Genomic DNA, 9,976 nt, shown 5'->3' on the forward strand with positions numbered 1-9,976 from the left:
GGGGTCCTTGTAGTTCGAAGTACCCTAGCAAAATAGAAAAGAAATACAGGCAGTTAAACCATCCTCTCATACCCTTGTTGAGGGTATTGACCACAATGCCAGAGAATTCACAGAAATGCTTTGATGAAAAATCAGTCATGTAATCCCATTCTTTTTAGGAGAACAATAGCTCATTAGAAGAAACTGCCACGTGATAAATAAAAAAAAACATCTGTTTTAAACAAAGCAAGTCATTACAACTCAGAGTGAATATTTCCAGCCAGGAGATACACAGGTAGTAGAGGAAGTCCTTTAATGATCAGGAAACAGGCAGCATGGCTGGGACCAGCAGATAAGAGGCTCCGCGTCCCAAATCAAAAACTGGAATGGAAAAATGGGTGGGGGAATGAGAGAAAGACTGAAGGAAAGAAGGGGTGAAGGGAGTGTGCGGGCAAGGTAGCAGCCATGCAGATGAACACACATTTGGTCATTCTGCATTTGAACACTTCCTCTTGTTTGAGACGATGGTCTGTCTGTGCTCTTGAGTTGTTCAGCCGGATAATTACAGTTGTGTGAATCAATAATACTTTGAGTATGCAGTCTATGTTATAACAGGACATCATTTATTAGTGTGGGGGATAGCGATGGTCAGCATATGGGGAATTGTGGATAAGGTTGCTAAAGGTTAAAGGTCAATAGCCTGGCAGTGGGACAGTGGGTCTCCCACAGGACATGACCTCAGCAACATCTGGTCCAGACAATATTGTCCATAGCTGTTATATTGATTCATAACATTTCCTTTTGTTCACTTCAACTCTTTTTATACCCTCTACCATATTCTGTGGTCATACATGAATGTGTTCCTTCTGAAATCTCAAACCCAGGCTTGAAGAAGACAGTGGAAGCGTCACAGAACAAGTCTCAGAATGACAAGAGACCTTTGATTTCCATGACAGTATGTACATTAGTCCATGTCAGCAGTCTCTGTACGGCGGTCCTCACCAGCTCACATGGTGTATGCCACCCAGTAGATGACATTGACAACGGCAAACGTGAAAGGAAACACTGCTCTGGCATAGATGTCGATGGTGTCGGCATCGATGGGTTTACACACACACTTGGCACAGCACTTTTTTTCCTTCTTGCTCTCCTCCACCACCCTGTTCCGCCCCCTCCTGGGCTCGGCCTCCTCCCCACCCTCCCCGGGCGTCTCGGCGCCGGAGCGCTGGGCACGGTTGTGACGATTGGAGATCACGACGCCCTGGTTCATACCAGTGACGGATAGGGAGAAGAGAACCATGGCCTGCTTGCCGTTCTTCACAATGGACTGAAGAGTAGGAGGAAAACAGTGTGTGTCAATAGAAGCAAGAGGAAGATTGCCGTACAAAACCAATCAGAAGCCTCGACTTTTCAGGTTGCACGGATGCTGCTTAGACATCACATCAGTGGTTTTCTTACCTCAGAACTCAGCTTGTTGGCCTTGACCTTAGCCTTCTCTTTCAGCCTGTAGTCGGCATTGTAGTGAGCGAAGGCATACTCAATCAGAGCAGCAAACACAAACACATAGCAGATCCAGAAGTAAACATCCAGGGCTTTGATGGCCGAAGCTCGTGGGAGTGACGATCGGGCGCTCACCATCAGAGTAGTCATGGTGAGGACCGTGGTGATCCCTGCAATGCACATGACTAATTATTCTACAAAATGTATGTACGGTAGGTATGTAAAAGAAATATATTCTATCCTTCCATCCACTGATTTCAATTACTTCCTTTACCATAAAATGTTAACAAAAAAGCTAGTACAAAGTCATCAAAATATTATAAAATGTATACGCAAACACATTTCTATATTATGATCCTACTGACCCAAAGTTACCCTAGCTGGGACAGCCGATTGGCTGATCCAAAAGGACACCCAGGACATGGCAACCAATAGGATGGAGGGCATGTAGGACTGGATAATGTAGACGCCTCGGTTACGCCTTAGCTCAAACCTCAGACTGAGCCTGGGGAACCGGCCCGCTAGTAGGAACAGCACACTCTCAATGACACTGAACATACTGAACATAAAACAAGTTTATTAGCTCAATACTTTTATCATCCACCCACTCACCCACCCTCTCTTTCTCTTTCTTTCTCTCTCACCCTTGCTCCCTTTTTATGTATATAATTTGCACATTAGCTCAATGTCACGTATGTCATATGTATAATTTTTGTATTAAAACATATTAGTTGTGCGGTGAGATCAGGCATACCTGAAATTCCCATGTAATTGGATTGAGTACCCTGAAGAGTTCAGAATTGGAGCACTCCTTTTAACAACCTAGAGGTTAACTTTAAAACATTTATGCTATACAGTACGACTGCCTTCATGCCTAAATAACATGATATATTCTGTCTGTGCATAGACTATTCTCATAACCACAGAGGTAACTTGAGTTCAAAAAGTATTTCTTCAAACAGAATTTGAAGGAGCTCAACAGTCCTTCTCGATACAAGACACAAGCTGGGTGCAAAAACATGAATCATATGGTACCCAAGAGAATAGCACAGTAGGATATGGATTGTACATCTAAAGCCATTTTCACAGCTGAATGAGGAATCTTATATGCGTACAGTATATTAGGTAAATGGAAGGTGGCAACCATAGCTATGATGAAAGGAAAGATCTCACCTGATTTGAAGTTCATCATCTCTGTAACAAATCTGTAGTCAGTGATGGTGAACTGGGACAGTTCTAGTTTATCCAATCCATGGATATGTGTCTGGCTCTCTGACCAGTGGTAAACGATATCCTCTGAAGAGTAACCATCTGGAACAAACAGTTAGGACAAGAGAGCAGACTATTTACTGGTCTAGCCTGAAAATATACAGATAGAAGATATACCCCCCAGGGCTGTGCAGTGTTCGGAAGTTTTTAACATCACATTGAAAATAAGACAGAAAGAACTTATAGCAAGAGTCAATTATCTGTACTTTTTATGTGTGATTTCTCCTTTACTCCACATGAACTTGAAGAAAAATAATTTTACAGATTTTGTAGGCATTTGAAGTCCCTACATGGCACTTAACCTGCCTGCGTGTGCGCCTTTGAAAGCTTTTCTAACTCTCGTCAAATTGAACATAAAATGCAAATGAGTGAAGTGAAAGGCCAGAAAAGATGAGGGAAAACAGTCAAACTCACAACTCTCCAAGTCCAGCATGCACTCCTGTTCATCCATAGGGTATTTGGTCAAGTCCATATCACAAGCCACTGTCGAGGTAATCCTGGGAGAAGAATGACAAGGTTGGTAAATACTGCCAGCATGAGCTAGAGTTATTGGGAGAACACTTTGTGAATGTTTTGCTGGAAACCAAGAATGATAAAGTCAGTTATGTTGTCGTGAAGCAAGAGCTATGAAGCAATGACAATATTCTGAATTCATACGTCCTTCAGGCAACATTAAACCAACTGTCAACAATAAAAAGAACCCTCCCACCTCTGCTGTTTATCTCCTCCATATTCTCCCCTCCGCTCTCCCACCCACCTCCTACTGCCCACCAGACACCCCCTTTACCGGCTGCTGTAGAGGATGACCCCATCGGGCTGTAGGCGGATCAGCTTGTTTTCTACCGTGACGTCGTGGAACCAGGCGGACTTGGCATTCACAATGAAGGTGTCTGGGACCCAGAGCTTGTCCACAAAGCGGCTGTCCAGCCCCAGGGTCTTGTTGGTGTGGTTGTAGGACAGCCGGTCATCCCGCCAGCTCTGACGGAGGAACACGGTCATGGTGTAGTCCTGCCAAAAGGCAACACACACACAGAAACACACACACACACAAAATCAGGGACAAAACTGAGCCCAAGGCACTTGCAACTCTAGTCTAGTCAGAAAAATAACATTTTTGGTATTCCTTGACTTCTGTAATGGTGAAATCTAGACCATAGTATAGAGACGATGAGGATAAATGAATACATTACCATGTTAGCCTCTGAGATGTGATCAATGCTGGCTACTTCAATAGCCATGGATACATTCACAGGTGGACCTGTAGGGTAAGAAGTGAGAAAAGAAAAAGAAACCTCTACCCTTTTCTCCCTTTAAAAAAAAACCCCATACACAAGCACTCCCCTCCCCTAGTGAAGTGACATAGCCGCACATTGATAAACGACATGGACCTCATGGTCCTTTGCGGTGAGGTTGTTTAAAAGCGCATTCATAGTGTTCTATTCTGCTGACACTGTGCTGAATGATTAGCATGAATTGTGCTGGTAGGATCTGATGCCAAGAAAGTGCAAATCTAAAGGGGAGCATATAGAAATCAGTGAGGCACAACTGGAAGGGTATTTATTCTGAACATTAAGGAATCATACATTGCCATTCCCCGCCACTCAATTCTTAGCCCATAACCATCATGACAAATTGCATAAAATCCATTAGTATATATAGCTACATAGAATGGGGCCATCAGTGTGGACAAGTCAACAGTCAAATAACTTCCTTTGGAGGGAATTAAAGTTATATAATGTCTTAGTGTCAGAACTAGCTCACTTCTTGTCACCATATATACTGTACTGTATTAATTGTTAGGGGATATGAATTGAATAAAGGTAAAAAGGCATCAACTGGTGAATATGACTCATCAATGGTCATAAATAACCCATCAACTTGACTTCAGCTTGTTTTAGCGATCAGATGTTGAGGTGGTTTTCTACCAGGGGAGTTCCAAAGACCCAAATGATTGTTGCAATATGGAGCAATGTGTATGTAAGAGTCTAGGTAGCCTGTGTTTACAGCCATGTATGTGGTGGTAGTGGTGGTGGTGGTGGTAGTGGTGGTGGTGGTGGTGGTGGTGGTTTTATTTTTTACCATGGATTTCTTTTCACCTCGACTAAACTGAGTTAAGCTGTGAGATTGAGAAATCCAACGCTGTGGTCATTGGATGTTTCACATTTGGCAGGCATTCTTAGCAAAGTCTCCAGCGACCCTTCTTCCTTGCCCCCACTACACATCTCATTCATTTAATAGCATTCACTTTGATAATCATCTCTTGTACAAACATTTTCCCTATAGAATTGCTTTAGTTTTCATAAGGGATCTGCTCATCATGTCACATTCAAAGATAAGCCTATCAGAATTCAAAACTGTTGCTTATGTGATTTAAAACAAAACGTTCACGTTTTTCTTTTCTTTTTTTACCCTAAAAAGTAAATTTTGGTGACAGGGCAGATCAAATCATAACTGTGACATACACATACTTGGTCTTGTTATGCTAAGAATGACTGTAAATGTGAGGAGGTGAAATGCAATCCAATGTCACAAGCAGTAGATCTCATACGCACCTCCTATCCCAGGGCGAAAATTTCGAGCATAGCCCTTCATTAAATCATCCAGGTTAGGCAACCAGGATATTTGAATGTCTGTACCTACATATTCCCCAATGTCATTCAGCATGGCCCTAAAGGGAACAAACACAGCAAGCTTGAGCACCACACAACATCAATTATGCATTGAGAAAACCTTGGAGAAAGCTAGAGAGAAAGAGATAAAGTAAGAGACGGTGACAGGGACACAGAGACAATTGCAGGTTATTTCCAAGTTAGGTTAAGATTATCTTTTTTTTTTTATGTATTGCCCTGTAGCATAATAGTGAAGCATAGACAGAGCTATTGTTTTCACTTCATATAATATCTTTTTATTTCTTCAGATTTCTTCATTTTGGTCAAATAGGAGTGTAGAAATAGCAGTTGCACCCTCTCATCATTCACATATATCAAGAGGATTATAACAGTTTATGAATCATTCAAGATGTTGTGCCGTTAATTACTTTACTAACGACCACCAGAGGGCAGTGTTCTCTTCCAAAGAACCATTTAAAAGAAGGTCACTCGTGGCCTCTACTTACAAGTACTGATTACAGAGAAACACCTTCCATCATTTTGAAAGTACATACATTATATTCCTGTCTTTTGTTAAATAGATACTACAGTTTAAAAACTGTATACATAATACAGGGTGAGTTCTACATGTGAAGACATCTTTCAAAGATGACATTTCAACATGGAGGCTGTATTTTTTGTTAATTTTACATGACAAGAATAGATGGTAACACTGAATATATTAATCAAAAGAGCTGCCTCATGAAGTTCATCACTAATTGGCAGTTTCTAAATTTGGAAAGAGCTGCTACTTCTCCATTTCACAATGTGCCAAATCAGGACAAAGCGGCAGAATACTGTTGCTTTGACCAAATTTGGATAACCCTTTGGACTTAACGATAACAATAAAGGTTTAATCTGTACCTGTTATTAGTAAACTTAACCTACTCTCACCACTTCTTTTTTAGAAAGTGTAACACTAAATATAAATGCAGTTATTACAACATTTGAATTCCATAACTTCCCTCTCTTTTGGGAACCTGAGGAACATCAAGAGTGCATGGGCTCAAGATGTTCAGTACCCATGTCTTCGACACAATGTGTTTCACCACAGGATACATACAAAGCCCACAATATAAGAAAAAGGGATGTCGTAAACCTCTAATGGGGTTGAGCATTTTGATTGTTCTCGGGGGAGATTGGGTAAATGTGCACACTCTGTATTCTCACCCTTTTAAAACAGTTCAAAGTCAATTTCCCACCGATGCTAGTTCCTCTTAGTATTTTATTTCCCTTCATTAACAGGATCTCCTGAGGCCCAGTTTCGTTAACCGCAAGCATTCTGTTTATGAGCTCACAAACTGGGAGGTGGAGACACAAACGAGCTGCTTCCACATCTTCACGTCTTCATACACACTGATGCAGCACTCTGCTAAAAAGCTTAAGTTGCGTTGTATAATGACATCAATTTGTACCTGTGCAGACTTCATCCTCAACCAGAACAGCAATGTTTATGTGCTGTAAATCCAGAATATGTTAGCCTTAAAATGGTGTAATTAACATATACCGATATAAAAGGGCATTAATAAGCAGAAAGGGTCTAAATTGTTCGTCTGCTACCACATGAGCTGAACACCTGACTTTGATTGACAGCATGATTTTCTCCAGTTCTCGAGACTAAAAGCATTCTTTCCACTTGCTGTGGCCTATTTTTTTTGTAACTCTAGGTAGTGTGATCTCCCATTCCATTCTCAGGCCTAAAGCCATTTGGCCCCAGCAGCCTGTATCTAGACCACACAGTGCATAAATGTCATAGGCCAGACATGCACATATAGAATGTACATTATGACCATACTAGGGGCCCTATGGGGCAGCCTTGTGATTTGTCAGGGTAAACTAAGCTGCAGAAGGGTCTGTGCCTAAGCTAAAGAGCCAAAAGCAATTAATGCAAACCCAAATGTAAATAACTGATCTTTCAGCAGCTTTCCGATTTGCATTTCTGGATATCCTCCTCTTATACTGTGACTCAACAACTAAAGTGTCTCCAGACATAAGGAACGAGAAGTCCAGATAAACCCCTGATGCATGCTAAGGACCCGCCAGTCATTTAAGGTAGAGTAGGGCAATAGAAACATTGTATTGGTCAGTAAATACAAATTTAAACAAAACAGTGTTTAGGTTGTAAAGAAAACAGTATATTTAGATGTTTTTATTTCATTAAATAGGTTCTATCCTACTCAACCTCAACCCCCCTACCCATCTCTTTTTGTCCTTGCATGTTAAAGTAGGCCTACATAAATGCTATGCAAAGTCATAACTGTAATGCATTAGAGATCCTTTGACAATTGAAAACATTTTGTAAGCGCATTTTAAGAGGCATATGTTAAAGCCATTTGTTTTGGCTATATTGCATGAAGTGCAGAATAAACAGATAAACTCTTCCATAAAGTTAAGTTAAGCTCCATAAACGTAATGCAAATTGTGAGAGAAATTGAGTGTACAAGTGCAGGGTAAGTGACACTCAGGTAAAGTGACGAGCAGTGAAATGCATAAGACACCGATAGGTGAAAAGCTACAGTAACATAACTAGTAAGCTTTTTTTCATAAAATGAACATGAGGAGGAGTATGCTCTACATTATTCCATAAATATAAAACTGTGGAGAAAGCTGAATTCATTCAAGCTTGTTGTAAAGTATTGTCCATTTCGGTTTGATTTGCCAAAGCATGTCATGGGGTGGGGAAAAGGATACTCTTGTTACATGCTTATAAAGCCAGATTAAGACAATAAATTGCATTTAACAATTTTAAAAAACATTCAAAGCCCTCTAAAAAGCCCCCAGGAATCATTATATACTGCACCATCTACTGGTGGAGAAGAGATGATGGATCCACATCATTGAGCAGAAGATACATAAACTTTTGACCTTTTTGGAAGTGATGGTTAAGAACAAAAAACATATATCCAACAATCACAGATACATAAAAAAGCAATTCCACATTGAAGTAACCCAGAGACCACCCAGAAATACCAAACAATCAGGTCGCATCACATCAATATTTAATCACCTGTTTATATTTATGTCTTCAAATATTAATTGAAATGCATATTTTATATAATGTAATAATTTTACCCTACCCTTTTCTAAAGAAATTGTTCAGCAAAAAGGAGTTGAACTTTAAACTATGATCAATGACAGAGAGATCCTAACATCATAAATGTATATATGCTTATTTAGGCTACATCCATACGTAATTTCTACATTCTGTTTAAGAAATTGGTCAAGTCGTGATCATACGAAAAGTAGGCTACATTTAATTTCATGTTTGAAAAACTGCTGCGTCCCCTCCAATGGTAGTTCAATTACTAGCAAAGTTATGTATGCATGCATTGACAAAAGGGTTTTGCATATGCTAATGTTTGATGATAGACAGTGGACAACTGCTCTAGTAGCTATATACTTGACCCCTATAGGCCAAAGAGGTTGACATACCTGTCATAATAATGCCTTATTATGCTATGACAGAAAAGTGATAAATGACCTTAAATTTTTTATGTCATCCCCCATCTGACATTTGGCGTTGTGAATGAACGTGTTGAACAAATCTTATAATTTCACATTCACTTCGTCATGAAGTCATTTCATTTTCCACGTCGGCTTGTTAACTGAATGTTTCCTTAAGGTTATATTTTAAATGTCGAGGCTATAGACTACATCAGTGTGTTAAATCAAAATCCATACGGATTTGCTGAAAGTCACCAATAGTTTACCAGATTTGCAGGTCATCTACACTGTCAAATATGTTTAAAGTGGAAATACCGCAACTGCTGCACAGTCAAATTTCAGCAAATTCATAAGGTAAATGACTACAGTAGCCTATCGTAACGTTTTATTCAATTTCGGCTAATACTCTACAATTAAGCCTATAAATCAACCAAACAATTAATTGCATTTAAAAGTGGTAAACAAGGAGAGAAGATATAGAATAAGTGATACTATAAGGTTATTTTACCTGGTGAACATGTCCCCCGTGTTCAGGAGCACAAAGCTGGCCAATATGAAAGTTATCATCTCCATTACAGCTGCTCGCCAAAATGCCCTAGAATCGAACGAATCGATAAACCGAGGGTATTACCACAGACTTTCTGTTCCTATAGTCCCATTGTGTGGAGGCAGATTGGGGTAAAGTAAACTGTGATAATGACCCATGTTCCGCTCAAACGCGCGCTTCGTGCTTGTCCCGAACGCAGCGCAGTTAACCCACCACGCACGTACAGAGCCAACTCTTTGCACCGACAACAATAGTTTACTGAAACGCGCTCGTCCTCTCTCCTTCACCATCCGTGGCTGAGTGGGAGAACCACGCTAATCTGTCACTACTGCTTTCCCTGCTCTCTGAGCAAAGTCAGATTAAATCGTCCACGCATGGAAAGCTAGTAAAGCGCAGACCAAAACATGAAAAGACTAATATTATGTAATGTAGGCTGTCTTCACAGTCAGTTATGTTAGTTTTAGAATGTGATTGTGACCTGAAGAATAAGATATAGCCTAGGCTACTAATTTAATATGTAACCTTTTACACCAATGCAACGAAACCGATTTTGTTGATTTTGACTTGATTGAGACCTGCAACTCTTCTA

The 9,976-nt window shown here is 40.3% G+C and overlaps 2 protein-coding genes across 2 annotated transcripts in view; one reads left to right on the forward strand and one right to left on the reverse strand.

Moving 5' to 3' along the window:
* nadka (NAD kinase a) overlaps positions 1 to 9,976 on the forward strand; it is a 265,406-nt gene that overhangs the window by 184,846 nt on the left and 70,584 nt on the right. The window lies entirely within an intron of this gene.
* On the reverse strand, positions 986 to 9,441 carry gabrd (gamma-aminobutyric acid type A receptor subunit delta). Its single transcript, XM_067239779.1, has 9 exons — positions 9,349 to 9,441; positions 5,301 to 5,416; positions 3,939 to 4,006; positions 3,536 to 3,756; positions 3,163 to 3,245; positions 2,653 to 2,790; positions 1,845 to 2,000; positions 1,438 to 1,649; positions 986 to 1,306 (listed from the first exon to the last, which is right to left on the reverse strand). Exons 1-9 carry the CDS (start codon positions 9,411 to 9,413, stop codon positions 986 to 988), a joined length of 1,380 nt encoding a protein of 459 aa, XP_067095880.1. The 5' UTR covers positions 9,414 to 9,441.

This window comes from Osmerus mordax, chromosome 7, assembly GCF_038355195.1.
Source record: "Osmerus mordax isolate fOsmMor3 chromosome 7, fOsmMor3.pri, whole genome shotgun sequence".
Classification (NCBI taxonomy): domain Eukaryota; kingdom Metazoa; phylum Chordata; class Actinopteri; order Osmeriformes; family Osmeridae; genus Osmerus; species Osmerus mordax.

What these genes read in the sequence shown, in the direction of transcription:
- gabrd (XM_067239779.1), bottom strand. Translation starts at nt 9,413, where the DNA reads ATGGAGATGATAACTTTCATATTGGCCAGCTTTGTGCTCCTGAACACG. An exon ending in ACGGGGGACATGTTCACCAG is followed by an intron (nt 5,417 to 9,348) that starts GTAAAATAACCT and finishes TGTTCCCTTTAG; the next exon opens with GGCCATGCTGAATGACATTG. An exon ending in CCCAGCTAGGGTAACTTTGG is followed by an intron (nt 1,650 to 1,844) that starts GTCAGTAGGATC and finishes TGTGCATTGCAG; the next exon opens with GGATCACCACGGTCCTCACC.